The sequence below is a fragment of the Microdochium trichocladiopsis genome, assembly GCF_020744255.1.
Source record: "Microdochium trichocladiopsis strain MPI-CAGE-CH-0230 chromosome Unknown B0I36scaffold_7, whole genome shotgun sequence".
Classification (NCBI taxonomy): Eukaryota; Fungi; Ascomycota; class Sordariomycetes; order Xylariales; family Microdochiaceae; genus Microdochium; species Microdochium trichocladiopsis.
Window position 1 is genome coordinate 2,171,859 of NW_025763550.1, and position 25,694 is coordinate 2,197,552.

Below are 25,694 nucleotides of genomic sequence, written 5' to 3' on the forward strand. Positions count from 1 at the left end.
TGTATCCGGAGCCTCGGTCAGGGCAAAAAACGACTCTGGAGGGCGGCACTGGTATGTTGGTTTTTACTGCGTGCTGGTGCAGTATTTAGGCTGCAGCACCCGTCAGTCTGCCAGTGGTTTTCTGAACATCTGGAAATCCTTGGAGCTAGCTTGGGGCAGACCGGAGGCGTTGTGTACCGTGTGAGATTCACTGCCGTGGCACTGTCTCAATGTGACCCGCAGCTAACATTCAAACACGAGCATGTGTTGTACCGCGTTACGCAGCCTGGGTATCTCGAATGATCCTGAGACTCTAGACTGATTGATGCATCATTGAGCTGCGTCCACGCAACTGGCGATACGATCCCAGAACTACCAAGATGCCACTGTAAAAATACTCCAAAAACGCGACGCCGTGCCGTGAAAACCAGAACGCATTGGAAATGCAACACCGAAACGCCCTACAGTGCAACTGAATTATGCACAATAAGTCACTTTGTCCCCGTCGAGACTGGACCGTGTATCCTCTCGTTTATTTCTTGACAGCCTCCATCCATTCCTTGGTGCCTTTCGCCCCTTCATGTGCCCTGCGGAACAGTCTGCGCTCCCACTCGTCGAGGCCCCGGAGGAACTCACTGCCAGCCGCGGTGCCCATATCGTCCGTGGCACCTGCCTTTCGGCCATGTAATGCGACATCGGCCGCTCTCGTGACAAACGTCTTACGCAAGATGGCGCATATCTCTGGCTCGTCAAAGAGATCGAGCATGCGCGTGCCAAGACCATAGAAGTTATGTGCCTGGTCTCGCAAAGGAACTGCGCGAGGGTCTGCCTTCAGCGCCGCCATGACATTCTCGGAGAGCGCGGGCGGAATATTAAGCGTCACAAAGGAGCCGGGATCATCGGGAGAGCGAGATGCGGGTTGTCGGGTGGCGAGGGCAAGCAGCTCGGCCAGCCACAGTGGGAGCCCAACGGCAGTGCCTGACTTGAGGGGATGAGACGGATTGTTGTCGAGGTACCCGAGCTCAGGCACGTCCAGTTCGAAGGTACATGGTATCTTCTTTAACGGTGGTCCGGTCAATAGGAGCTGGACAAGTATCGCAAGGGCGACCACAGCACCGCACAAGCAGAGGGGCACATACCTCCGCGTCTGTCAAGATGGCGTCGAGATCGTAGTAGGACATGTCGAGGCTGATGGCAAGCCCATGAGAGCGGACTCTGACATGGATGAGTCCAAAAAGTGTTGAATAGGGCGGCGGAAATGTCACGATGGTGGGGTCAGTATGCAATTGTCGACCTGGGAGACGCGACAACGTACGCGACTTGGGGCTGCCCTCTTAGGCCCACCTGGGCACTGTCAGCAACTCTGGCCCGATACTGTGCTGCCCCAGCTACCGACCTTAAGATATTTGGAGCTCCGAGGCCGACGGTCGGCACAGCTCTAGCGCCGCAGCGACCCCGGCACCCATGGTCAAAGGTTGACATCACCGCCCACCCACGTGCAAGCTACTACTGAGCTCCAGCCGACAAAGCTTTACATAACCCGCGCACCCCGCAGAGTTCGATCTCAAACTTCAATCACAGAAGATCACGAGATACAGGACAACTCCGTTTTGAACATAGAACTGCCCAGTCTACACATCAAACCCCCACCATGGCTACTTCTCTCTTCCGCTCAATCCCTGCCGCACGGGCTGCTCTTCGTGCCTCCACTAGCGTCAAGCCTGCCGTGGCCGGTCTTGCTGGCACCTCCTTTGTTCGCGGCAAGGCGACCCTGCCTGATCTTCCGTGTATGTCCTCTGTCTGAATCGTCAGCCCAAAGGCATCAGTAGCATGACCAGCTAACCATTGGACACCTCCGCCTGCAGACGACTACGCCGCCCTCGAACCCTACATTAGCGGCAAGATCATGGAGCTGCACCACAAGAACCACCACCAGACCTACGTCAATGGCCTCAACAGCGCCCTTGAGACTATCACCGAAGCCAAGGCCTCAAGCAATGAGAAGGCCGCCGCCGCCGCCGCCGCCCCTCTACTCAACTTCCATGGCGGTGGCCACGTCAACCACTCCCTCTTCTGGGAGAACCTGGCCCCTGCCAGCCAGGGCTCCGGCGGTGGCGACCCTTCTGGCGCCCTCAAGACGGCTATTGATAAGGACTTTGGTTCCGTCGACAATCTCCGCAAGCAGGTCAACACGGCTCTCGCGGGAATCCAGGGCAGTGGTTGGGCTTGGCTCGCCAAGGATAAGTCGGCTGGCACTCTCCAGGTCATCACTCGCGCCAACCAAGACCCAGTCACCGGCAACTATATTCCTCTGCTTGGCATCGACGCCTGGGAGCACGCCTACTATCTCCAATACCAGAATCGTAAGGCTGAGTACTTTGATGCCATTTGGAATGTTGTCAACTGGAACACCGTTGCCAAGCGACTCGAGGCTGCGTAAGCTATCAATGTCTGTATCCTCGTTGTGAACGCTGGGGACCGTCACCATCCGCAAGAAGTCGGCGCTGAGCTTCTGTCTTAAGTCGATTATACTATGGTACTCTTCACGGTGTATGACCACAGCGATAGCATCCTTGAATATAGCCTGTTAATGAACGTGCCGTCTGAAGCCGGAAAGATGAAGAGTGATTCGATGCTGGAAAGTATCGCGCCAGTCCAATGGGTGCCATCCATGGTATAGTTGCATTAACCCTGATTCTACATGCCGATGTGTATAACACGACGGTGTCAAAACGGCACAGTGCTTGTTCCGGCCATTACATATCGCCAGAAGAAAACAATTCCTCGTATTCTATAAATACCGAAACGCGCTGCTATGTGCACAATTATGTGAAGTCGGCCTACTCAAGCCTTGGTCTTCTCCTTTTTCTTGCTCTTCGTCTTGACACCATCGGCCTTGCCCTTGCCCTCCTTGGGCTCTGCCTTGTCCTTGCGACTGCTGCTCTCGTCCGACTTCGCAGCCTTAGCCTTGCCCTTGTCCAAAGCCTTGGGGTCCAGACCGCGCCGACGCATGGCGTTGCGCTTAGCCTTCTCCATGTACTCCTTGTCCTCCTCCTCATCGAAGCCACCGAAGCCATCATCTTCGACACCAACGGTTCCAGCCAGCTTATCATCAGCGGCGATGGGCGTCTTGTCAATGATCTCATCCTCAGTCTCGCCGCCCGAAGCCTGGGCAGTGGCCTTAGTCGCAGAGTCTTGGTTCTTGTTGAAGTCCTTGACGAGGCTGGGCGGTGTTGGGCCAACCTTTTGAAACTTGGCAACATAGAAACCATCCACGTTGTATGCGTGCGGGTAGTATCTCCTGGTAAGCTTCAGGCTAGCATCGAAGTTCTTGCCACGGTAGCTGGTGAAACCTTCCCGGCCAAAACTCAGGTCAGTCGAAACCAGGCGCACGTTGGGCCGCTTTCGTAGGGCATAATTGACGACTTCTTCGTTCTCCTCAACTGTGACAGAACATGTCGAATAGACCAGGAAGCCGCCGGTCTTGCTGGCGTGGTTGACTGAATCGATGGCGGATAAGAGAAGTTGCTTCTGGATGTGTGGCAGCATCATGAAATCCTTCTCCGTCTTGTTGGTCTTGACAGAAGCATCCTTGGCGATGACACCAGTACCTAGAATTCAAGGTCAGCAAGCTGCCTCACGACAAAGACTTGGGCAGGGATAGTTCTTACCGGAGCATGGGGCATCAAGCAGCACTCTGTCAAAGCCACCGATGACGCGAGGGAACTCGCGGGCGTCGTAGTTGCAAACAACCACGTTTCTGGCTCCCAAGCGATGGATGTTGCCAATAAGACCCTTGGCACGCTGCTTGCTGGGATCGTTTGCAAAGATGCAACCAGTGTTCTTCATCATGGCTGCCATATGGGTCGTTTTACCACCAGGAGCGGCAGCCATATCCAAGCACCGCTCGTTCTCCTGCGGGGCCAACGCCATCACTGGGAGGAAAGACGAAGCGGCCTGCAGAATATAGTGGCCAGCGAGATACTCAGGGGTGGCACCGAGCGGCACTGTGCTTTCAAAGATCTGGAGACCGACCTTGGACCATTTGCCGACAGGCTCCAAAGTGACACCGCGGTTGATTAGTGCCTGGGCAAGATCTCTGCGGTGAGTTCGAAGAGTATTTGTGCGGATGACGACAGGTCTTGCAGACTCGTTGGCCTCGAAGAACTCAAAGGCTTCCCGGGGTGTAAAGAGGTTGAAGAGCTTTTCGGCCAAATAGTCGGAATAGCCATAATAGGCACAGATATCTTTGAGCAGCTGAGCAGTGTACTCGGCACGGGACCTGCCCTCTTCGGCGAGCTTTGCAAAATCCTCAAGCACTCGTATCGTCTCGTTGATTCTGTTCCTCAACAACTGCAGATCCGGCGCCAGTAGAGCTTTGGTTTTTAATGCCAGCTGATCCTCTTCCTCGTCTTCCAGTACATGAGGACGTTCGACGTCGATGTTGGTCTGCATGGCACTGTCGCGAAGTTCCGCCTCGTTATCAGCTTCTTCTTGAGCGAGTTGCTCGTCAAGTTTCCTCGTCAAGCCCGCAATGTTGGCAGCTGTCAGCTTCTCCTCCGCGTCTGATTCGTCTTCATCTTCGGAGAACATGGCCTTGTTCTGTATTTCATTGTCGGAGTCGTACACGGAGTCGTCCGAACCGAGGAAGTCATCGCCGAGGCCACCATCCATGTCGTCGTCGCTGCTCAGATCGGAATCGTCCATGTCTGAGCCATCAAACCCGTCGCCCAATCCATCGCTGACGTCTTCGTCTGAGCCGGGAACAGGCGCCGCCTTCTTGCCTGATGGCTTCGACCGGGCACCGTTCTGCTGAGCAACAGGTTTTGCGCCATTCGCCTTTTGCGCCGACTTCTTCTGCGCGGTCCCGTTGGGTTTTGTAGGGGCGGCGTTCTTGCCAGTCCGGCGCTTCTTGTTGTCACGAGTCTCGGCAGGAACATCGTCAACAGGCAGGCCAGCCTTGCGCTTGAGTTTGGCAAAGTGAGCCTCGGACAAGGGCTCAGGTGGCCCTTGTTTTTTCATGCGCCGACCAACACCCATTGTCGCGACTGCAGATGTGAGGAATATGCCAGAAAGGGTAAGAGAAGAGAGAAATGACCCGAGTCCGACCACTCACAAAGGTGCTGCGTGAGGACAATTGGCAAGACGGGGAAAGGGCTGCTTGGTCTTTTGGGAGACTAGACTGCCAGAGCGCCGATTCTCCAGATTCTGGTCGCTGCGTGCTGCAGCCGGCTGGAGGGTCCTCGAACTTTTTTCTTTGCGATAAGGCAACGGGACCCCGATAAGCCGGCTGGAGATTCCAACTGATCGTCCCCACCAGGCTTTGACTTGTGAGCAGACAGGGCCCACCTGCACTTGTGTGAGATCAGGACTCACAAGATGTGGGTCAGCACATCGCTGGACCCTCTCTGACCATCTGGGCATCTATGGATGGAACCTGCCCAGACGTTGGCGCCAGCGGGACAAGTGCAATGCTCTGGAGACGAGTCGTACGAGGCTCTGAATTTGCGGAGAAGGCTTGAAAGCAACTGTGGAAGCTAGCATTTTCTAGAACACATGCAAAAGACGTCGTCCTAAGAACTGCTAGGCTATCTCCTGGCCTGGAACAGTATTGATGGGCTTTTTTGGTCCATTGTGGCTCAGCACCCAGCTCCAGCCACATTGACGACATCAGACACGACCTGGAGGTGGGGTATGCCGGCGACCACTCAATCAGCTCCTCCAGCAGTCGACGACGACATGCTTTGCGTGCCAGCATTGCCTCGCCTACCACGCAGCTTCTGGCACAAAGCCGTCGCGCGAAAATCCGGATTCCTCGACTTGCACTCCGAGTAACCATAGTATTCTGACCAGGCGGCCGTTCGTTCCGAGACAGCTCCTACGATCAACCACACCAAACCACACCCACCCCGCCCTTCTCGCGACAAGCCGAGCTCTGTAGCGCTTCACACGCAAGTCAGCAGACGATCCTTTCGCGCGCACCGCGGTGCATATTAGAACCCAGAAACCATGACAGAGGTGTCTTTCGCAAGGTCCTTCCTCTCGGCCCTCGATGCCCGGCCTATAAAGATATCCGCCGACCATGTCGAGGATCCAAGAAACTACCCAGCTCGGGCTGCTGTAAGCCAACTCGGGTTCCATCCCCCTGGCCACTTAACAAGTCGTGATGAAGTCCGACAAGCTGATAGTCACTATGATTATAGTATACGCTCCCAAAGATGCCCCGACCTATGAGCAAGCCCAACTCATCACGTCCCGGTGCCGACGGCTCAGCGTCTTCAACACAGCCTGCACCTGGGAGCGAGCGTTCTTACACCGTCCAGCTGGTTTTCGTCCGGAATCCACCGCTTGATATCACGTTACTGGCCCAATCCATCAACACCTCCGTGCTCGACCTCAAGACCGCCGTCGTGAACAAGACTGGTCTCCCGCTAGACAAGATCAAGCTTCTCCACAACAAGAAGCCCGTTGCCGACAGCAAGATCCTCAAAGATGTACTAGGTGCCGAGGCTGCCGCCTCAGCAACCAAGGTCGAGTTTGGCATCATGGTCATGGGAGGCGCGGCGACACTGGCCGCGGCTGAGGCGGCGAAGAACGCCGGAGCAGGTGGTGGTGACGTGGCCCAGGGTCCTAGCGGGGAAGAAGTGCTCGAAACCGCCGAATTCTGGGATGACCTGCGTGGGTTTCTTCTTCAGCGAATCCGGGATGAGAAGGCTGCTGGGGAACTTGCGGACACATTCCAAGCCGCATGGAAGTCCAAGAGGTAGTATGGGCACTTGAAATCAAGAAGACTACAAGAACACACTTGTCCCGATTGCATGCACTCGTAGGCCCCCTTCCACGGGTGACACAATTCACATGCACAACGAGAACTGGGTTTCCTCTGAGCCACACAAGTATCCGATCTACGTTGGCTGGCTCGCTTTGCGACGAGCTCCGCACTGCTGAAGCACGATGAATCCTGCGAGTGGTATTGTTTCGTGTAAAACTCAATCTACCCGTCCGTTTTGTCTGGGAAATGTTCTCTTTCGTCCGCCAGAAAAAGGCAGCAGGTGCGAAAGCCTCCTCAGCTCGTCATATCTCATCTAGGTATGTGCGTATGGTCTGTTGATTCATGTCCTCGTCCACGATCGTGGCGCTTAGCTCGAGCCAGCAAGGCCCTTGCTGACAATCTTCAGTACCGAGTCGTACTCAATGTCGTCCTGGTCGTTGGCCTGAAGCTCGACGGCGATGCCGTTCAGCGAGCGCTTGAGGGCCTCCTTGGAGGAGGCGTAGACCATCTTGGCCTTGACTGCATGTCAGCGACATTCCTAGAGGTCGTAGCATGAGTCTTCAAGGGATGATAGAAACTTACCATGACACCAGCATCGTCAGGTGACCAGGCAATGAAGGTGATCTTGTTCCTGTTCTATTGTTAACAATCCCCACTTGCGCGATTCGATTTGAGCCATGGTCCATACCGGGTTCCCTCGCCACTAGCAAGAGAGTACTCGAAGTCGTAAACGGCGTATCTTGGGCCCTTGCCAACAGCGCCCTGCATGCGTCGGTGGTTAGCAAAGCCTAAAGGCGAACCCAAAAGTGGGACGATTGCGGCATGGTGGGAAAACGTACACTCTTGCTCTTAGTGGTGGCGTTGACCAGCTTCTCCCGGAAGTTGTCCCATTCACCGTCGGCCGAGGCCTCCTCGACAACGATTTCGCGGTTGTTGTCGGACAGCTTGAAGATGACGTACTTGTACTTCTTGGCAAGCTTGAGGTCGTTGAATGCAGTCACGCATTCCTGCGAAACGGTCGCTCTGTGAGGCGCATGGCGGCGCACGAATTAGCTGGCATTCTTGGCACAGCCACGTAGAGTAGCGTTCTTGCGTCGTGGTACGTGCAGCGGGGTAGTGTGAAGCGTCGATGGCGAACTTGACACAACATCATGGGATCTTTGGGCTCGATTGCGGTAGTCGGATGGGAAAGCAAGGAAACAGCACGAACCCAGATTGAGACTGGCAACGGTTTGGTTAGACATCGAGCAGTGTAATGAAGGGACACAGGCGAGATCAGAATTGCTTACCATTTTGTTCAATGACGTGGAACAGTTGATTGTTCAAAGGAGTCGAGCTGCGGTGTGAGTTATCAGCAAAGGTGTACGCATGCGAGCGCTTTCTGAGCTCCAGAAATGTGCAAAGACCAGGTAGAGCTCTGGACGGGGTAACAGATGTGTGTAGGGATGGCCAAAGGTGTAATGGTGGAATGCGAACGGCTGCGTGGGCAGTGCAGGGACAGGGCAAACTGACAGGAGAGAGGTTGCGACGGCGGTCGGGTTGATCACAGGAGGTGGTTGCGGAGGAACAAGGAGAGCAAGCTACGTTAGTGCCAAATGCTGCTCAAGAAGTTGAGTAGGTGCGCAGTCGCAGCAGAGGATGAGAAGGAGGGACAAGGACCAGGAGGGAGGGGGTGGAGGGGTCGACCGGACTCCCAACCAAGACTGGGGCCCAGGCCGCCGTGCCGTGCAAATCGTCAGCTCAGGAGAACAAGCAACGGCACGGACATGCCCACCGACCTTTCGTAATAGTCCCACTCGCCGGGAGCCTTGTCCACTTCCAAGCTCAGGCATCCATCCGCAATCCTCACGTATGTAGCCAGCAGTGGATAGCCATGGCAGGAGAGACCAGGGCGACACAGTTCGTTTGCCCCGGCAACTTGTGGACTGTACCTAGGCGATCCCCTCTGTTGCGTATGCGCCCCACCGGCCCCAAGTCATTCTCAGCCATGATATGCGCATCAAGTTTCCCAGCCAAACAAGATGGCCGTTTTCCTGGGCAGGAGAGCTCGTGGTCGATCCTTGTACACGTGGAAATTGTGTATGGGAATGTAAATTGCTCGACAATCAGGGAGTGCTTATCAGGCATCCATTAGTTGACAGCCATGGCGACAACAAGGCACCCAGTTGAGGCCTTGATGCTGATGGACGCGTCATAAGGTGCAAAACAGACCAAGGGCTTAAAGCTGTTGCCTCGCTGACTTGAAGAGCAAGGTCGAGCAAACAAATGTTGCCTTGTTCAGATCGCTCATCCCCACATCACAAGATTCATGTGCTTAGTTCCAGTCCAAGCTTGCCTTCTCCTAACGGCTGCCATTAAACCACAGGTAGATTGTAATTTTTTGCACACGGCAATTTTGTCAGCGGTACCGAATGCTGATGAGTTTGTTTTTATTATACAAGTGCTTTATAATGCCGCTGGGATATCAGGTTCGTAGTTACAAATATGATGTACAAGTCATGATGCGTGATGGCAGCGAGCCATTGCTCAAGAGGGGAGATCTAGAGGGCAAGCTCATCCGCCGCTTTTCTCTTGTTTTACAGTGTTCGTCAGTATATCCTTACATCATGCCGCCCATACCGCCCATACCGCCCATGCCACCCATACCACCCATGCCGCCCATGCCGGCAGGGCCCTTCTCCTCGGCAGCCTCGACAATGGCGACCTCGGTAGTACCAAGCAGAGAGGCAACTCCGCTGGCATCCCGAAGGCCAGTGCGGACAACCTTGAGGGGGTCAAGGATACCGGCCTGGATCATGTCGACGTACTCGCCCTTGGAGCTGTCGAAGCCCTTGTTGAAGTCATTAGCAAACTCGTCCTGGAGCTTGCCAACAACAACAGAGCCTTCGAGGCCGGCGTTCTCAACAATGGTCTTGGCGGGACGGGTAATGGCGTTCTTGACAATGCTGACACCAAGCTGCTGGTCAAAGTTGGCAGACTTGACGTTCTTGAGAGCGTGGACGGACGCCTTGATGAGAGCGGTACCACCACCGGGGAGAATGCCCTCCTCAACGGCTGCGCGGGTGGCGTTCAGAGCGTCCACGAAGCGGTCCTTCTTCTCGCCGACCTCGACCTCGGAAGAGCCGCCGACCTTGATGACGGCGACGCCGCCAGAAAGCTTGGCGAGACGCTCCTGAAGCTTCTCCTTCTCGTAGTCGGAGGTCGTGGGGTCAGCCATGACACCACGAATCTGCTCGCAGCGCTGGGTAATGGCATCCTTGCTGCCCTCGCCGTTGAGGATGATGGTGTCCTCCTTGGTGATGGTAATGGAGCCGGTGGAACCGAGCAGGTCGGGGGTGGCCTTCTCCAGCTTGATATCAAGCTCATCGGTGAAGACGGTACCATTGGTGAGCACGGCGATATCGCCGAGGATAGACTTGCGGTTATCGCCAAAGCCGGGGGCCTTGACAGCAGCAACCTGGAGCTGTCCACGGAGCTTGTTGAGAATGCAGACAGCCAGAGCCTCACCATCAATGTCCTCGGCAATGATTACGAGCGGGCGGCGCTGCTGAGTAGACGCCTCGAGAGCGGGGATGATGTCCTGGACAGCAGAGATCTTCTTCTCGGACAGGAGGATCAAAGGCTTCTCGAACTCGACCTTCTGGGACTTGGTGTCGGTGATGAAGTATGGGGAGACAAAGCCGCGGTCGAAGCGCATACCCTCGGTAACCTCGAGCTCATCGTTGACGGTCTTACCCTCCTTGACGGTGATGACACCCTCCTTTCCAACTTTCTCCATGGCGTTGGCGATCAGGGCACCGATGTGAGTGTCGCCGTTGGCACTGATGGTGGCGACCTGGGCGATCTCCTCGCTGGTGGTGATGTCCCTCTTGTTGGCCTGGAGGTACTCGACGACGGCATCCACGGCAGCCTGTGTGCCGCGGCGCAGGTCCATGGGGTTGCAACCAGCAGCGACATTCTTCACGGTCTCTGAGAAGATGGCGCGGGCGAGGACAGTGGCGGAGGTGGTGCCGTCACCGGCAGACTCGTTGGTTTTCGAGGCGACGTCCTGGAGAAGTCGGGCACCGAGGTTCTCGAACTTGTCCTGAAGGCTGATGGCCTTGGCCACGGTGACACCATCTAGAAAAGCAAGCAATGTTAGCATACGGAAGAAAGTTGGGACCTGACCATTACGGTGCAGTGCTGCAGCAGTTTTCCGACATACCCTTCGTGATCTTCGGGGAGCCGTAGCTCGACTCGATCAGGACATTGCGTCCCTTGGGACCGAGGGTCGTGGCAACGGCCTTGGCGAGGGTCTCAACACCCTTCAGCAGGGCGGCGCGGCCTTCAACACCGAAGCGAAGCTCCTGAGGAAGAGCGAAACCATGTCAGCGCTGGTGCTCACAACGCAGAAGCGAGCAAGATGGTACGGAGCGAATGGGCGATAGTTACCTTGTGAGCGAATCTGAGCTGCTGGGACAGACCAGCACCGGCACGGTACTTGTTGGCCGTGGCAGTGGAGAGAACGGACGCCCGGGCGCGGGAGGAGAGAGCACGCTGCATTGTGTCGGGTGGCAGGCGGGTAACGATGGTACAGGTGAGTCTGCAGGGCGGGAAGGAGGCGACGCCGACGAATGTACAGAAAAGGCCTTCTCCGCGACAAAAAGGAGCTGGAAGTAGAAGCAGCGACGAGGACGAGGACGAAGACGTGGAAACTGGGAGATCGGGGGAGAAGGCGTCGGGGTCCGGATGAAGCTCATAAAAATTTGGATTCGAGCTGGCGGTCGCACGGAGCAATAGCAATTGGCGTGCGTTACTGCTGCGGGAGACCGGCCTAGCCCGTTTCGGCCCTAGTGCGGGCCGTGAAGCTGGCCCATGGAAAACCGTGGAAAGCCCTTACGGACCATGTCCAGTGTCCAGCCTGTTCAATCCCCACACCCCGCCAGCCTCAGCGACCGCACAGCAGCAGCAGCAGCACACCTTGGCAGGGGGGCTCTGCTTTGACAACAGGACCTCGTGGGCACACCTTGGAATAACCTGGGAAAACAATCATGCCTTGTTCGAGCAATGAGCACTTCTGTTGATGCTATAGACAGCTCTGAAGCTGTGTAACTCTCAGGTCGTTGACAGTGCCTCAACATGTTGCATACTCGCTTATTGCTAGCTGTCTCCTCTTACAGTCTTACCTGTCGTGGTGGAATATCATGCTGATCTGCAGCTAGATCCATACCAGCGGGTGGCCTTTGTGTCTTAAGTCCGGCCCAGTGGTTAAGGACCTGACAAATTGCCTTTACATTGCTATATCTGTAGTCCCGACAACTTATATAAAACCGATCTTTCTATGTTCCAGACAACTGTGGCCGCCAGTGCGATCATCTGAACCAAAACGAGCACCGACAACTTTAATCGCGGTTCTTTAGTAGAAGGCAAGATCTCGGCCCGTGAACTCGATTACGTCAACGACAATGGCGACCATCAGCAAGACATTGATCGCCACAGGAGCCTCGTCCGGTCTCGTAAGCTCTGATCGTGGCTTGCCATTGCGCACTGCTTCGCTAACAGCCGAGTCTCACAGGGCTTTGAACTGGTGAAGCAGCTGCTCCAGCAGAGCCAACCATACAAGCTCATCCTTGCCGCCCGCGACACTCAGCAGGCACAAGCGGCCTATGATGCTCTGCAGTATGACAGCAGCACCCACAAGCTGACGATCTTGCCAGCCGAGCTGTCCAACTTGAAGACTGTCAAATCTTTCGCCGAGCAAGCTCTCGAGAAGCTGGGCAACGACAGACTCGACTACGTCATGCTCAATGCCGGCATGTTCGAGGCGCCGGGCACCAAGGGCCCCGAAGGATCCAAGTGGTCCAACTCCTACTTGGTGAATCATCTCTGTATGTCTTCGTGTTGGATATGTGTCTTGAGCATCGGGGAAGGGGTTGGCCACGTATGAATACTGACACTTGGCGCAACAGCTCAACACTACTTGACTCACCTCCTGCGCCCAAAAATCGAGCAATCTCATTCCCGAGTTGTTGTTGTCTCTTCTGGCGCGGTTCGTGGTGTCAAGGACACAAGTAAGTACTGGACATGTTGCCTCCAATCGCTTCAGACAAGGGCGCTACGAGGAATCACCACGCTTACCTCCTGCTCGACTCCTAGGTGCCCTTGAAGAAGACATGCTTAGCGGCGCCGACAAAACCCCCAACGGTCGCTACAGCGCATCCAAGTTCATCCAGCTCCTCGGCGCACACTGGTGGAGGCGCCAGCTTGGGGACAACGCTGTCGTGGTCGCTGTGTCGCCCGGTCTGATCCCCGGCACAGGGATCAATCGCAACAACGTCGTCCAGATGCCCGACAACTTGCCTGACGCCAAGAGTGTTCCCGAGGGTGCGTTGCCATCTGCTTCTTCTCCTCCCCTGTCCTCCAGTCTCGATGATCGAGCGCTATGCTTCTGTCTGTCGCTTTCGTGCATCCCCTTATCGCCATCGACTGACCATGTTCCATGCGTATTATAGGAGCTCAGAGCATTTATGCGGCATTCGTCCGTGACGATTTGCCCAAGGACACAGAGCAGATATTCCTGACCAGCTGGGGCGAATGGTGGGCCAAGGACGTCTACGGCTTGAGCCTGGACAAAGCCTTACAGGACAAGTGGTCGCCTGGCAAAGAAGAAATCGAGAGGGAGGCCGGAATCAATAACTAGATGACGTTTGTGGCCATTCCATCAGCCGAGCACTTTTAGAGTGCGCATCACGATTCAAGACATTGGTGCACCTGGCCACTGTCTAGTGACATGTATTGCTTTCATCGTAATGTCGCTCCTTTGAAGCAGCACTCTCAGGACAACCTCAGCAAAGAACTACGCTGGGCCCATCTTTCCTACCTCGAGTGCAGAATAATGCGCTCAATGGACAGTAAATATACTTGTGATGTCTTCGCCACTATGGCATTGTGACTCTCCATCAGAAGCGACCGGCGTTATCATGACTAGCCTGTAGACCTTGACGCACCCGCACTATACACAACGTGGCTCCTGACGGTGTGTTTGTCTCTCAGTAAAATGGATTGTATGCTGCAAGGTTCTCATGGACACCGGTCTCAAGCGGCATGACACTTCGTTGAATGATGACTGCGTCAAAAAGGCACGTTCCATTCCATGTGTAATACTTCGTCTGGTATGGTGGACATACACATAGTACATGCCCCAAGCTCTCCTTCACGCATCACAAACACGCAGGACTTCAGTTCCATCGATGGAATCTGCAGCTCGCTCGTCTCTCAGGAAATTCGTGCTAAGTCGATCATCAATCGATCTAAAGCATAAATAAACGAGTAAAGGAGACGCATGAGACCACTTATTAGCTTCACATGCATTTAATCGAAGGCGTCACGCTCTTTGCAGCAGCACAAGCTCATTCCCCACCGATGATCCTTTGAATAATCATGACTCGCTGGTTCATTCATCGGATGCTCTCCGTGTAACTTGAGTACCAGGGCATCCTCTTGTACAAGTGATTAATCTATTTGTCCAAGTATCCTAGGCGGGTTGCTATATTTTGAGTAGGTTTGACAGAGAGACTTTTGGCCGAATGATTTGAGAATGCCCGAATGCCTTCAGCCTCGCCCAACTCTCTGCCACCAAAATGAGTTACTTATGTCACAAACAATGGAAAGTATTCAAGTTACGGATTGTAGACACGTTGCACTCCCTTCTCTCCTCAGCACAGAACATAGAACGCAACAGCAATGCTGCCGTCCAAAAATAACCTTCATGCCCAAGACGTTCGCTCACAGCTCTGCTGCGACGGCCGCCGAGGATCTACGGTGGAAGGATTGCCCTCTGATGTTTGCATGGTGCTGCGGATCATTCCGGCTTGGATCGCACACTTCTTTCTAGTGATGCCACTGCCAAGTCGGTAGAATACCATAGTGTGCGGCTAGGCGGGGATGAACCACACCAGGCGAGCAGAGCCTCAACCCCCCCGACCTGGGACGAGGGTAATGCGCGTCTCCGCCAATGGCAATCACATCTGAGATTGAGCACTGCCTGTCGTGGACGGCATTTCTTCCTGCAAAATCAACAGCAAGAGTCAATGTCACCTCAGCCGCACTGGAGCGTCCGCATTTGAGTCCAACGGTGCAGCAAACATGCAGGTGAGTCCCTCCCATTCGACCCCCGTATCGGTCAGCAGTAAGCCCTAGCGAGGACCGCGTGTCGAGGCGTGGCCCAGGCTAATCCATCCGTGCCCGCCCTTGTTCGCCCTGGTCATGTCTCTACTCCCTGTACTGTGATGCGAAAATTGAGAGTCCATATGGGCACGCTAAGCAATCTCACACGCACGCGCTGTTCTTTGAAGCTGACGAGGCTAACGAATCACGAGGAGACAGCTGGTGCAGCGTGTGTACAGCAGGAAATGCTGTTTGTGCGTGTGAAGCTCATGGGAGTGTGTAGGATAGTGGTATCTAGCACGCAGACAAACCGTAAGGGCCTGTTTTTGGGACAGTGCATATCTTGCATGGGGATTGTTCAAGGAGACCCGACATGGCATGATGGGAGAATGGTTGGGCTTTGGGAGGAACAAGTCGTTGGCGAGGATGGCCAAAAGTCGAGGCCCATGGGCATGACCCAAGGCTACTGTTTCGTGAAGCTGACGGGGTAAGCCTGGGATGAGAGTTGGGAAAAAAGTGCGGGGACCCCAGGCGCGGCATCCGTGGGGGCAGAGGCCGGGGGTCTGGGGAACGAACGGACCAAGGGACAAGAATGCAGCGGACAACCCACGCGGGCAGGCGGCAAGAAACACCAGTCACGTCCGCACAAACACCGAGGGATTAATTACAAACCAGACCACGCGAGATGATCGTAGGTTGTGTGGCTTCCTCGGTCCCGCCGCTCCAGGTACCCGGGGCATTGGGGTGACAGCTCTGGCTTCCTTGTCTCCCTACACCGCGGTGAGAACGGACTGTTGTTGGGACTGTGGTGTGGTGTCTCTCGAGTCAAAGGTGCACGCTGGAGCGGCACGAGAGACAATGGCCGCTTCTAGAAGCCGCCCAGTTGGGGCTGGACCAGCCATCCGCTGCTCCGGAGCAATCTTGTGTTGGGTGGCGGAGGCGGAGACAAAGACGAGCTCAGCAGAGGAGCGAGGGAGAATCGTGTCTGTGCGTGTGGGACGGAACCCACGCGCATGGCAGGCACGTGGAGCGGAATGCAGAAGCGAGCAGCGCAGACTCTGGACCGCCTGACCTCGCAAGAGAGATTCGAGGCCCCGCAGGCCTCGGTGTGTGCGGGGACCTGACTGACTGACGCCTGGCCCGATGTGCAACTCGCTTGCGCATCGCCGTGGTGGCGCGCGGGTCCCAAGCAGATGGTCGCTCTGGCATCGGGCGATCTGGCCTTGGTAGCAGCCACCTTTTGAAATGAGTGGTTGCGTCACACACATCCATGACCATGACCAAGCTGGCCAGAGCCAGAGTCAACACAACGTGGAGAGCAACGGCCCCGCGAGTGCTGCGTGGAGCCTCTGTGCGTGCTGCCCAGTCCTGGTCAGCATTGGCAGTCTTGGGGCTCGTACGAGATGATGAGGCTCGTACGGGCCAACTGCTGGGAGAGCAGATTGGCGATTGCCGAGCCAAGTGCCGCCGTCAGCCAGTGTTGGTGGTGCTGGGTGCTTGGCAGACGTGGGTGACGACTCGGGCGCTCATCGTGGTGGGTGCGACGGGCCCTTTGCGGAATTTTCCAGCACCGCAGAGTTGGGCCTCCGCGATGGGCACGCACAGATGGCGCCTTGGCATACGCCAGCAGGGACCGCCAGATCGACGCGCACAGTCCTTGAAGGTTCAATTCAATGGTGTCTGCTTGTAGTCATGTCCCGTCGTGTCGGTCTTTGCAATTCCTCCGTTGGCCATGTTGTCGTGTCTCCGGGCGACCCGAGGCAGACGAGGTCCTGCCCAGGACGCGCGACTGGGCATTGATAATTGACCGAGGGTTAGGCCGCATGCAGTCTTGGCCCGGGCGCGGCAGTCGAGATAAGCGTCTGACTGACTGAGCCTGCCTCTGCTGCGTGCTCGAGGAATGATGACCACAACAACAAACCGGGTGCCCGCCTTCCCCGCAGCGCTTCAGACCCCCTTCAAAAAGACCCCGTGGAGAGGCAGGTGGAGGCCACCGAGGCTAGCCTGCTCGTGGCCTAGGGGCAGGCCGTAGCGCAGGGCGGGGGCTGCGGAGAAGGCGGGCTTCAGAGTCGTCCAAACAGAGCCTGCTCTGTCTCCTCCCACAGCACCGGGGGCAACAAGCTTAAGAGAAGGTAGGCCAAGCCTTGCAGGGGGGCCCGCTGCAGAGGCTTGTCGCTGGCCCTAGCGCCGCCGCACCCGTCTCCACGCCGCGCCCAAGGTGTGGGACATATCGCCCCATGGCATTGCATCGCTTCTCCTCTACTCGGGCCCCAAACTGTATCTCCCATAGCCGGCCAGCCCAGCCTGGCCCAGCTGCTCCTCGCTCGGGCAGACGGAGCCCCATGTCGTCGCCCATCCAAGGGCGCCATCACTAATGTGTTCCCCATCATCGCTGTGGGGTAGCTCGCTGTCCTTCCCGGCTGACAGAGCCTCCGTGGCTCGTCTCGTCCGCATGTATAAGACCCTGCCATCGCGCCTCCCTTCTGCCCAGTGTCCAGTCTTGGCCCAGGTCGCTCTTGCCCCCTCAGACTCTTGTGAACACACCTGTCCCACAAGCTCAGTCCGCCCAGAGCATCTATTCTGCCATATCTGCCACCATGTCTTCCCACGAGAAGCATGATGTTGAGACGTCTTCCGGCCACGACATTGCCCCTGCGACGTCCACTGCGAGCAATGGCCTTGCCTTGAAGCCCACTGCCCTGGAGCGCGAGCGCGCCGAGCAACTTGCCCGCCTACCCGACCCCGATGCTGGCAAGTCGCCCGAGGAGAGAGCAGAGATCGTAAGCAGACCCACCACATTTGCTCCAACGTCGTGATACACAGCGGCTGACGTTTGCGCTTCTGTCTACCTTTAGGATCGCAAGCTCATGTGGAAGGTCGACCTGTGGTTGATTCCCTGGCTGTCTTTGCTCTACCTGCTTTCGTTCCTGGACCGGACCAACATTGGAAATGCCCGCCTCGCCGGCATGGAGAACGACCTACACATGTTCGGCACTGACTACAACTTGTCGCTGACCATCTTCTTCATCTCGTACGCCCTGTTCGAGCCCCTCACAAACACACTCCTCAAGCGCCTCACCCCGAGAATCTTCTTCACCGGCATCATCGTTGCCTGGGGCATCATCATGACCCTCATGGGCTTGTGCCACAACTTTGCTGGCCTTCTGGCTGCCCGTTTCTTCCTGGGTATTGCCGAGGCTGGTCTGTTCCCCGGTGTCAACTACTACCTCTCCTGCTGGTACAAGGGGTAAGCCACATTGAGTCTTGTTTGTTTTCAATATCCACAGTACACTGATAAACCACGCATCAGATCTGAACTCGGTGCACGTAGCGCCATATTTTTCTCCGCTGCTGCTCTCGCAGGATCCTTCGGTGGCCTGCTTGCCGCAGCCATTTCGAAGATGGACAAGATTGGTGGTGTCGCCGGATGGCAATGGATCTTCATCATCGAGGGTCTTGCTACGGTTTTTGTCGGCCTCTTCTGCTGGTGGATGGTGTTTGACTGGCCCGAGACTGCTCGTTTCCTGTCAGAGGACGACAAGATTCGCCTTCAGCGCCGCATCATTCAAGACCGTCAGGGACACGCCGCCACGGACTTCGACAAGAAATACATCTACGAGGCCCTGAAGGACTGGAAGACCTATGGCTACAGTAAGCACGCCCTGCTTTGGTCTGTCAATCCTACTCTATGCTAACATCGGGTTCAGTGGTCATCTACATGGGCTGCCTCTGCCCTCTATACGCCTTCAGCTTGTTCCTTCCTACCATCATTGCCGCCATTGGCTACAGCGGTACTACTGCTCAGCTTCTCACTGTGCCTCCCTACGCCGTTGCTGCTCTGGCCACTGTCACTGTCGGCTTCATCGCTGACCGCACCCGGTGGCGCGGATATTGCAACATTGCCGTCGTTCTTGTTGGCATTGTTGGGTTTTCCATGCTTCTCGGCTCCGGCGATCCCCATGTTCAATACGCTGGAACTTTCCTTGGCGCATTTGGCATCTATCCTACAATCTCCAACTCCCTTTCATGGGCATCCAGTAAGTCAATTCGGAAAACTGACATTGCTTTCTGTGTGCATATACTGACGACTTCTTCTCACCAGACAATATCGAAGGATCCCTGAAGCGTGCCGTCGCCATTGGCATGATTGTCGGCTGGGGCAACCTCAACGGTGTTGTCTCCTCCAACATTTATATCTCGACCCAGAAGCCACGCTACCTTACTGGCCACGGCGTCGTGCTTGCCTACCAGGTCCTCTTCCTTCTCGGCGGTACCATCTTCATGCACTTCGCCCTGAAGGCTGAGAACAAGAAACGCCTCTCGGGCGCGCGCGACAATATGAATGACGGCCTCACCGACGAGCAGAAGCTCGTTCGTGGCGACAACCGCCCCGACTTCATCTACACCACTTGAGAGGGGGTAAGAAGGGTAGTATGTGGTGGAAGAATGATTGCGGGAATTCGAAAACATATGAGCAGCTAGCTTGCTCGCGATATCTGCAACTTGTTGCACTCCCAGTAGCACTATTCGTAGATGGTGCTACCTCGCTAAATATCAGACGTCAGAGCTCATTCATGTTTGAATGTTTGACAGTGACCCTGCTTATGTTCTGTGAAAACGGTGCCGAGGGACAGGGGCAAGAAGATAGTAAACAGGAGGCGTGTCTCGACGTGCTCATGAGGTATTGGAATCGACCACGTGAGGATGGCGCATGCGCCGGAGTGTCTGCCCGTGGGACAAGGCCAGGACCAAGTGAGTAGCTCCGTAATCGCGCTGGGCGTTGCCGTCGTTACATCATAGTCCACAAAAGAAAGTTAAACCCAAAATTCAAGGTGCCCCAACGTGGCGCATTTCAAGTTGATGTTCAGTGAATGCACGAGATGAGGCCAACTCCGACATTGTCGTACCGGTGTGGCCGGCAGTATGACGAACATGAAATTCATTCCAACAGTCTAAAGCGTTGAGAGGTTACCCATTTTCCGTCACTCGGCAATCTATAACTACATCTAGAGATCGCCAATGCACCTGCAATCTATCACACGATCAATCCCAACCCCTCACCCTCTTCCCCCTGTCCCTCCATTGAGAAACTAGTGAAACCACGATTTCGTCCGAGGCCATTATTTGGTCGTAAAAAATGCGTGTAGTGTCGATCCTATCTACAGCATCCCGCGAGCTGTCGGCAGTAAGCTAAGCTGGTCCCCGAGCGGCGGTGGAGATCCCACATTCGCAACGCCGTCATCAGTGTCATGAGGGCGAACCGCTCGCCTAGCACTCCTGACGCACCCGTGCCGTAGAACGCGAATCGGAACTTCTTTGTGTTGGTGAAGCATGACGCCAGGCGCTGCCGCCTACTGCTCATGACCCACGCGGCCACAACTTCATTTCCGTCTGTGCCCGTAATCGTATCTGTTGAAGGCAGTTTGAAATTGTCCCCTTCTTCGTCGCTGTCTGTCTGTACTGGTGTTGTCTGATCGTCGAAAGTCTGGTTCCTCAAAAGCTCCACCCTCTCATTCTGCTGGGATGTAGTACAGGAGGATCTCTTGCTGGTGCTAGACGGCGTGATATGGTGTTCCGTGTAAGCGGGGAAATGTTTGATGGATTTGCAATGGCGCTTCAGGGATCTGCCCTGTTTGTCAAAAGCCCCAATCCTAACCAGTTTCCAGCCCCCGAGGCACGATCCATCGAGTCTCTCGATGGCCTCGCCGTGGGATTTTCGCCATTCAAACTCTTCGCGATGCCCGCAGGGCGATGTCTCGATGACGAATCTGTACCCTGAGGGCTTCCCTATGCCGTGATCACAAATAAAGGCTTCCTCCGTCATGAGTCCAGAAGACCAAGACCAAGGTGTACGTGGAAGCGTGATGCGGGACTCCTTTCTTAGAATATGCGGCGTGGAGCTCTCCTTGGAACTCTGAGAGTTTTGAGTTTTGAGTGACAGCGTTGTGGGCGACCTTTCGATTTTGGCGGTTCGAACCACGACGGCGTCGTATATGGTGTCCTGGCTGCTGTCCCATCGCCAGGTCTCGAGACCGGCGAGAGAGAACCTCTTGTGGCCGCTTCTGGTATCGCGCTCGCTGTCTGATCCACTCTCAACGCCGCTCTGGCTAGTCAGGTTACACCTGGTGGACGCGCTGCCCTCGCGGTTCTTCTTGTCGTCGTCGTCGTCGTCGTAACGGTTGGGGAGCAGGCCTGCCGAGGCAAGAGGCTTCGAGGAGCTGTCACAGTCTGGACCGTCGTGCAACACCAGCGAAGGCTCCATGCAGCCGCCATTGTGTAGTGATATAGAGTAGAGTGAATTGCTCTTCTTATCGCCCAAGGCGAAGTGGTTCCAGCTGAGGGCCGAAACCTGGTAGGCGTTGATGCAGGTTGGAAGGCGATGTGGGAGAACGTGCTGAGGTACCATGTATTTCGAGCAGCGAGTTGTCTTGCCGGCACTGCTGTTGTTCGCCTTGGTTGTTTTCTTGCTTTGCTGCTGTGGTTGTTGTCGTTGTCTCTGCGTGGTTACGTCGCTGGCCGACTTGGCGATGTCGTGTGGCTCAGATTCGCGCCTGAGCAGCTGCGCGGGAGTTGTACAGCCGTCCTTGGTCGTTGCCGTCATGATGCATGGAATTGTGGTGAAGCTTGAGAGTGACTGCGAGTGGCTGTCCGTGTCGAGGAGCCGGGTCGATGGCGTCCGATAGGCAGGCGGTGCCGCAGCCGTGGAGAAGTGAGATCGCTCGAGAGTGGAAGAAGGGACTACTGCACGAGGGCAGAGATGAAGGGCCATGCAGTCCTCCCTAAGTAGAGGCTTGCAGTTGATATCCTGTGGGCTTTCGGCCCTCAGTGGCTTTCGGAGAAAGGTGGCCGAAATGGACCATGTATGCGAGGGTTATGGACGCCAGGTTAAGCTGCTGAGCTGGGGCCGTCCTCGGTACAAGGCGCTGGCACCATGGTTTTGGATGGATGTCCCTGCCTGGACAAGTTGATGGACACGGCTCGACCTACGCGGACTCTCCAGGCCTCGTCTCGTGCCTTTGTGTACTTAAAGTAAGTGGCGGCCGGCGCGGGAGGAAGGTGCATGTCATCCGCGGCGCCGCAAGCCGCGACTGCTCTGGCAATCTTGCACCGCCCAACATGACTTGGGCACCAGAGGTGATGTTGTTGCGCACATATACAACTGTACATTGGACATGTTCGGAGCCGGCTCTGATCAAGATGCACTGGACTGGCATGCCGCCCGTCTCCGGAAGCGTCCCGCTGCAAGACCCAACCCGGCAGTGGGCGTGCCCCACCCCCACGGCCTCCCGACCAAGTCCCGTCCGTCCCGGCCCAGCTGCCGATTCAACCACGATCCACCCTCTCCATGTTCCGATCGCGGGCGGGGTTTGCAACTCTCACCTCGCCTCACTTCCCGCGCTCGTGCTGTTTTCGTGCTCCTCTCGCCAGCCTGGGCCCTCCGTGTCAGATCCTCTTGCATTGTAATTCACTCAACGATCCCGCTGATAAGCAACCTCCAAAACACTGAGACAAAACACCGAGGAAGCTTGGCCTCAGACAACCATCCCGCGCAAACCTCTGGCCATACTCCCCTGGCCTCTTGCTGCAGCCGCACCCCCCCACACCCCCCAACAACAAAATCAAAGAAAATCAGAAAGCATGATCACCGGCCTGCACCACATCAACCTCACAGTGCCAGAGGGCACTCTAGACCAGGCAAACGCCTTCTACGCCTCGACACTCGGACTGACCCCCCGCCCGGTCCCCGCCGCCCAGGCCGGCCGCCTCGCCTGGTTCGACATCATCTCGGCCTCGTCCTCGTCCACGGCGCCGCCGCTCCAGCAGGTCCACATAGCCTTTGGCAAGCCCCAGGACTTTGACCACCTCGAGTCCACGCGCCACCCCTGCTTCCGCGTCGGTAGTCCCGAGGATCTCCTGCAGCTCCAGCAGCGGGTGTACGCCCACTTTGAGAGCGGCGCGCTGGGGGCCCCCAGGGCCGCAGACAAGCCGGGGGAGGACAACTCGGGCGCCAAGGGCGTCGAGTACCCTACCCGTTTCTTCGCCCGGGACTATGCCGGCAACCGGCTCGAGTTCACGCTCTGAGTCGTTGCGCGGCTGGGCACTGAGGATCTCATCAGTGGTCAAGTCTCGAAAGTAAGCATGCGCATTTGGAGTGCATGGCAACCAGCACTCAGGCTGGAACGGCGTAATCCACTCATAAAAAGCGCGTCGCATTCTTTGAGATCTATATACGATACAAAGTAACATTCTCTTGCCACCATCTTATCGTGTTGCAATCGAGCTGGGCTGGAATACGAACAACCGACAAATTGTCGATCCGTGTTAGAAAAAGCAATGTGTTGCGGGGTATCGAATTGCAATAAGGTCGCAAAGGCTGATGTGGCAAGGTGAGCAGCAAAGTCGATCCTGCGGATTTGATCCGAATACAAGCAAAGAAAAGCAACGGATGCATCGCGTCCTCGCATGCAAAAGTGAAGAGGAGTGAAGATAGTGCCGTCATATTCAGAAGCTCTTCTGCTTGTTCTCGTGCCGCTTCCACTCGGCGTGGACGACCCCGATGAAATGCTCAACGTCCTTGATCGGCACCCATGACGTCAAAATCTTCATCGCATTCTCAAAGTCGGAGTCGACGAGTGAATCATTATAAACGTCGATGATGGCGGCGCTGGCAGCATGCAGAATTTCCAAGCCCTTTGATGGCGGCTCACCAGAGTCGGTCGTCTCGCCTTCGGAAGGGTCAGGTCCGGCTTTGCTCTTTGGAGAAGTGCCCAGCAACATGAATGCGTCCCAGATCCGCAGTTGGGCAGCGAAAGGGATTGCCAGGTTGAACAAAGTCAGATACCATCGGGTAGCATAAGCCATGGGCTGTACTGACAAATCCGACTAACCCATTAAGTCAGTATGGATCACCGAAGTATGGTTGAGCGCCTGCCGGCGAGGTGGCTTACCAGTGTTTTGGTGACTTCTCTGTCTGTTAGCCACAGGGTTTCAAAGTCTTGCAGCGTCTCCATGAGCTTTTCAAAGCCAGCAGTATAGAGCCAGTCGAGACCGCGATACTCCCAGAGCCGGACCAGCATGATGAAGCAATTCTCTTCGTCATAATAGCTCAGCAATGTGGCAGCCAGTGGTGCCATGCCTTGGACGTATCCTGTGTTTGGGAAGTACAAGGACACACAGTGCAGGACGCGGAACAGTAAGCGTTGACCACCACGATATCTTCGTCGAAACATGATGTGCTGGTTGATAGTGCGCGGCACGTCGAGATCGATCTGCCCGTCATCTGGTGATGGCTCATCAACGAGCCGCAGAAAGTCGCTCTTCAGCTGCTCATCTGTCGCATAAGAGTCCCCGCTCGCTCGCGCACTGGATGCAAGGAAAGAGAACCACGCAGCCGACCGCCAGCAGTCCGGAATGCCCTTCCACACCCGCTTAAGGAGCTTGGGATGCTTTAGATCGAACTCAAAGACCATGCCCTGACCATCCTCACCCTGTTTGACGACAGTGGCCATCCTACGCCACTTCTCAGTCCTCGACACTTCCTTGCGCTTCGCTTCATCGGCGAGTATCTCGGCTGACTCATCCTCGGCGATGTTGGTTAACCCCGGCTGCATTGCAAGCACATCGCCCGCCTCGTCCACCAGTCTCCTGTCCCTGTTATGGGGCAGCAAGTTCATGGCGGTCCGCATGGGCGAGCGAGAAGAGCGGTATGTTGCAGTCGAGAAGTCTGAAGCGTGCGAGTGAAGGGAACGTGCGGACGACTTCCGACTTGGCCCACGTCTAGGCGTGAGTGAATTGCCCCCATAGGCCATCTTTCGCAATGTGGAACGAGACTTCCGAGGCGAATCAGGCGCGTTGTCCGAGTCCTCCGAATTCGCTGTTCGAGTTTGTGGCTTGGCGGGCAGGATGAAGCCATAGCGATCCACATCTTCAACGTTGATGCCGTCCCAGTCCTCGATTCCCTCGGTGCGCTGATCAGTCCATGGCGCTGGCAAGTTTGGATCATCGCCATCCGTAAGTGTGACACTACTTGATACGTGGGTACCACGAGTAGGTGGGAGCTCTCCGCCTGGGCTGTGCGGCAGAAGCCAAGGACAACGTCAGTCAACCGCATTCAAGTTTGAGCTCTGGCAGACAAGGAAATCATACGCGTCATTGTCATTGTGGTCGGCACCGAGCGGGGAATCGGACGTGAACTGGGAAGGAGCACCACCCAGAGGCGGCGGTGGCTCGCCTACGTCTTCCCAATTGAGACCCTCCCCAGAAGTATAGAGCGATCTCACCTTTTGAGATTCCTTCTCGGCCTCGGCGGAAATCAGTCGGATATTGGGCGGGTTTGGGCGAGGGACGGCCGCGGGGATCGAGTCTAGCTGCGCAGGAGTATCCACGTGTGCAGCCTCTGTGCCGCTGCCGCGGGTCCGAGGTCTTTCGTGATTGGTGCGCCGTCGTCGCGAGGAGCTCGACCGAACGGACTGCGAGTCGGCGGGAGCCATGGTCGGCGAGGGTGTACGCTCGAGAGTGGCATCTTGTTGTCCTGGCTGTCGCGTCGCAGCAATCAGGGGGAAGCTTCGCGGAGCCTGGCGGTCGGGGGGCTGGTCAGCCATCTCAGCAGCACCAGCTGGCCGCGGGCTCGTCGGCTGCTGCGTTGCGAGCTGCGATGACGATTGATCGCGATAGTGACGTTGGTGACCGTGGCGTTGGAGGTGACGAGAATATCCACTAGGGCGGACGAGGTAACAGGCGAGCTCCCTATCGCAGGAGAGATGGTGGCCAGGGATGGCAGTTGCAATGAGCGGGGCGC

General features: G+C 56.1%; 13 protein-coding genes across 13 annotated transcripts; 7 read left to right on the forward strand and 6 right to left on the reverse strand.

Moving 5' to 3' along the window:
- Positions 1-88: 88 nt before the first annotated feature.
- Positions 89-1,335, reverse strand: B0I36DRAFT_328038 (DNA replication complex GINS protein psf-3). Its single transcript, XM_046154544.1, has 2 exons — positions 1,119-1,335; positions 89-1,036 (listed from the first exon to the last, which is right to left on the reverse strand). The coding sequence occupies exons 1-2, from the start codon at positions 1,158-1,160 to the stop codon at positions 512-514; spliced, it is 567 nt and encodes a 188-aa protein (XP_046010651.1). The 5' UTR covers positions 1,161-1,335; the 3' UTR covers positions 89-511.
- Positions 1,336-1,449: 114 nt separating this feature from the next.
- Positions 1,450-2,592, forward strand: B0I36DRAFT_385792 (putative Mn superoxide dismutase). The gene is made up of 2 exons (XM_046161083.1): positions 1,450-1,766; positions 1,845-2,592. The coding sequence occupies exons 1-2, from the start codon at positions 1,631-1,633 to the stop codon at positions 2,417-2,419; spliced, it is 711 nt and encodes a 236-aa protein (XP_046010652.1). The 5' UTR covers positions 1,450-1,630; the 3' UTR covers positions 2,420-2,592.
- A 2-nt stretch (positions 2,593-2,594) lies between these two features.
- Positions 2,595-5,243, reverse strand: B0I36DRAFT_292610 (NOL1/NOP2/sun family-domain-containing protein). The gene is made up of 2 exons (XM_046151774.1): positions 3,651-5,243; positions 2,595-3,590 (listed from the first exon to the last, which is right to left on the reverse strand). The coding sequence occupies exons 1-2, from the start codon at positions 5,017-5,019 to the stop codon at positions 2,824-2,826; spliced, it is 2,136 nt and encodes a 711-aa protein (XP_046010653.1). The 5' UTR covers positions 5,020-5,243; the 3' UTR covers positions 2,595-2,823.
- Positions 5,244-5,988: 745 nt separating this feature from the next.
- Positions 5,989-6,746, forward strand: B0I36DRAFT_364998 (cell-cycle control medial ring component-domain-containing protein; the record flags this gene model as incomplete). Its single annotated transcript, XM_046159073.1, has 2 exons — positions 5,989-6,099; positions 6,183-6,746. 2 exons carry the CDS (start codon positions 5,989-5,991, stop codon positions 6,744-6,746), a joined length of 675 nt encoding a protein of 224 aa, XP_046010654.1.
- Positions 6,747-6,932: 186 nt separating this feature from the next.
- On the reverse strand, positions 6,933-8,151 carry B0I36DRAFT_144392 (cofilin). The gene is made up of 6 exons (XM_046148424.1): positions 8,041-8,151; positions 7,855-7,972; positions 7,591-7,774; positions 7,440-7,513; positions 7,334-7,382; positions 6,933-7,265 (listed from the first exon to the last, which is right to left on the reverse strand). The coding sequence occupies exons 2-6, from the start codon at positions 7,902-7,904 to the stop codon at positions 7,119-7,121; spliced, it is 504 nt and encodes a 167-aa protein (XP_046010655.1). The 5' UTR covers positions 7,905-7,972; positions 8,041-8,151; the 3' UTR covers positions 6,933-7,118.
- Positions 8,152-9,350: 1,199 nt separating this feature from the next.
- Positions 9,351-11,293, reverse strand: B0I36DRAFT_375524 (chaperonin GroL; the record flags this gene model as incomplete). Its single annotated transcript, XM_046160375.1, has 3 exons — positions 9,351-10,870; positions 10,956-11,097; positions 11,183-11,293. The coding sequence occupies 3 exons, from the start codon at positions 11,291-11,293 to the stop codon at positions 9,351-9,353; spliced, it is 1,773 nt and encodes a 590-aa protein (XP_046010656.1).
- A 728-nt stretch (positions 11,294-12,021) lies between these two features.
- On the forward strand, positions 12,022-13,666 carry B0I36DRAFT_328053 (uncharacterized protein). Its single transcript, XM_046154545.1, has 5 exons — positions 12,022-12,246; positions 12,306-12,618; positions 12,700-12,801; positions 12,887-13,114; positions 13,243-13,666. The coding sequence occupies exons 1-5, from the start codon at positions 12,196-12,198 to the stop codon at positions 13,428-13,430; spliced, it is 882 nt and encodes a 293-aa protein (XP_046010657.1). The 5' UTR covers positions 12,022-12,195; the 3' UTR covers positions 13,431-13,666.
- Positions 13,667-16,166: 2,500 nt separating this feature from the next.
- Positions 16,167-16,586, forward strand: B0I36DRAFT_351333 (uncharacterized protein; the record flags this gene model as incomplete). Its single annotated transcript, XM_046157001.1, has 1 exon — positions 16,167-16,586. The coding sequence occupies one exon, from the start codon at positions 16,167-16,169 to the stop codon at positions 16,584-16,586; it is 420 nt and encodes a 139-aa protein (XP_046010658.1).
- Positions 16,587-17,262: 676 nt separating this feature from the next.
- Positions 17,263-19,733, forward strand: B0I36DRAFT_328059 (major facilitator superfamily transporter). Its single transcript, XM_046154546.1, has 5 exons — positions 17,263-17,676; positions 17,752-18,143; positions 18,207-18,547; positions 18,604-18,933; positions 18,999-19,733. The coding sequence occupies exons 1-5, from the start codon at positions 17,494-17,496 to the stop codon at positions 19,307-19,309; spliced, it is 1,557 nt and encodes a 518-aa protein (XP_046010659.1). The 5' UTR covers positions 17,263-17,493; the 3' UTR covers positions 19,310-19,733.
- Positions 19,734-19,788: 55 nt separating this feature from the next.
- On the reverse strand, positions 19,789-21,129 carry B0I36DRAFT_328060 (uncharacterized protein; the record flags this gene model as incomplete). The annotated part of the gene is made up of 1 exon (XM_046154547.1): positions 19,789-21,129. A coding segment is annotated over exon 1 (665 nt), but the record flags the coding sequence as incomplete, so codon positions are not given.
- B0I36DRAFT_328061 (uncharacterized protein) lies at positions 20,994-22,020 on the forward strand. The gene has a single exon (XM_046154548.1). It carries the CDS (start codon positions 21,301-21,303, stop codon positions 21,577-21,579), a length of 279 nt encoding a protein of 92 aa, XP_046010661.1. The 5' UTR covers positions 20,994-21,300; the 3' UTR covers positions 21,580-22,020.
- Positions 22,021-22,534: 514 nt separating this feature from the next.
- On the forward strand, positions 22,535-22,978 carry B0I36DRAFT_246928 (uncharacterized protein; the record flags this gene model as incomplete). The annotated part of the gene is made up of 1 exon (XM_046150266.1): positions 22,535-22,978. One exon carries the CDS (start codon positions 22,535-22,537, stop codon positions 22,976-22,978), a length of 444 nt encoding a protein of 147 aa, XP_046010662.1.
- Positions 22,979-23,398: 420 nt separating this feature from the next.
- B0I36DRAFT_246793 (rab-GTPase-TBC domain-containing protein) lies at positions 23,399-25,386 on the reverse strand (the record flags this gene model as incomplete). Its single annotated transcript, XM_046150251.1, has 3 exons — positions 23,399-23,779; positions 23,845-24,956; positions 25,068-25,386. The coding sequence occupies 3 exons, from the start codon at positions 25,384-25,386 to the stop codon at positions 23,399-23,401; spliced, it is 1,812 nt and encodes a 603-aa protein (XP_046010663.1).
- Between the last annotated feature and the right edge of the window lie 308 nt (positions 25,387-25,694).

Bases quoted from the DNA above. Each gene is read 5' to 3' on its own strand.
- B0I36DRAFT_328038 (XM_046154544.1), bottom strand. From the start codon at position 1,160: ATGTCCTACTACGATCTCGACGCCATCTTGACAGACGCGGAG. The intron at 1,037-1,118 runs GTATGTGCCCCT...CCACCGTTAAAG, and splicing joins CCATCTTGACAGACGCGGAG to AAGATACCATGTACCTTCGA.
- B0I36DRAFT_292610 (XM_046151774.1), bottom strand. From the start codon at position 5,019: ATGGGTGTTGGTCGGCGCATGAAAAAACAAGGGCCACCTGAGCCCTTG. The intron at 3,591-3,650 runs GTAAGAACTATC...CTTGAATTCTAG, and splicing joins GCTTGATGCCCCATGCTCCG to GTACTGGTGTCATCGCCAAG.
- B0I36DRAFT_328059 (XM_046154546.1), top strand. From the start codon at position 17,494: ATGTCTTCCCACGAGAAGCATGATGTTGAGACGTCTTCCGGCCACGAC. The intron at 18,548-18,603 runs GTAAGCACGCCC...CATCGGGTTCAG, and splicing joins CTGGAAGACCTATGGCTACA to TGGTCATCTACATGGGCTGC. The intron at 18,934-18,998 runs GTAAGTCAATTC...TCTTCTCACCAG, and splicing joins CTCCCTTTCATGGGCATCCA to ACAATATCGAAGGATCCCTG.
- B0I36DRAFT_328053 (XM_046154545.1), top strand. From the start codon at position 12,196: ATGGCGACCATCAGCAAGACATTGATCGCCACAGGAGCCTCGTCCGGT. The intron at 12,247-12,305 runs GTAAGCTCTGAT...CGAGTCTCACAG, and splicing joins CAGGAGCCTCGTCCGGTCTC to GGCTTTGAACTGGTGAAGCA. The intron at 12,802-12,886 runs GTAAGTACTGGA...CTCGACTCCTAG, and splicing joins TCGTGGTGTCAAGGACACAA to GTGCCCTTGAAGAAGACATG.
- B0I36DRAFT_328061 (XM_046154548.1), top strand. From the start codon at position 21,301: ATGTATTTCGAGCAGCGAGTTGTCTTGCCGGCACTGCTGTTGTTCGCC.
- B0I36DRAFT_144392 (XM_046148424.1), bottom strand. From the start codon at position 7,904: ATGATGTTGTGTCAAGTTCGCCATCGACGCTTCACACTACCCCGCTGC. The intron at 7,775-7,854 runs GTACCACGACGC...TGCGCCTCACAG, and splicing joins TTCACACTACCCCGCTGCAC to AGCGACCGTTTCGCAGGAAT. The intron at 7,266-7,333 runs GTAAGTTTCTAT...CATGCAGTCAAG, and splicing joins CTGACGATGCTGGTGTCATG to GCCAAGATGGTCTACGCCTC.
- B0I36DRAFT_385792 (XM_046161083.1), top strand. From the start codon at position 1,631: ATGGCTACTTCTCTCTTCCGCTCAATCCCTGCCGCACGGGCTGCTCTT. The intron at 1,767-1,844 runs GTATGTCCTCTG...CTCCGCCTGCAG, and splicing joins GACCCTGCCTGATCTTCCGT to ACGACTACGCCGCCCTCGAA.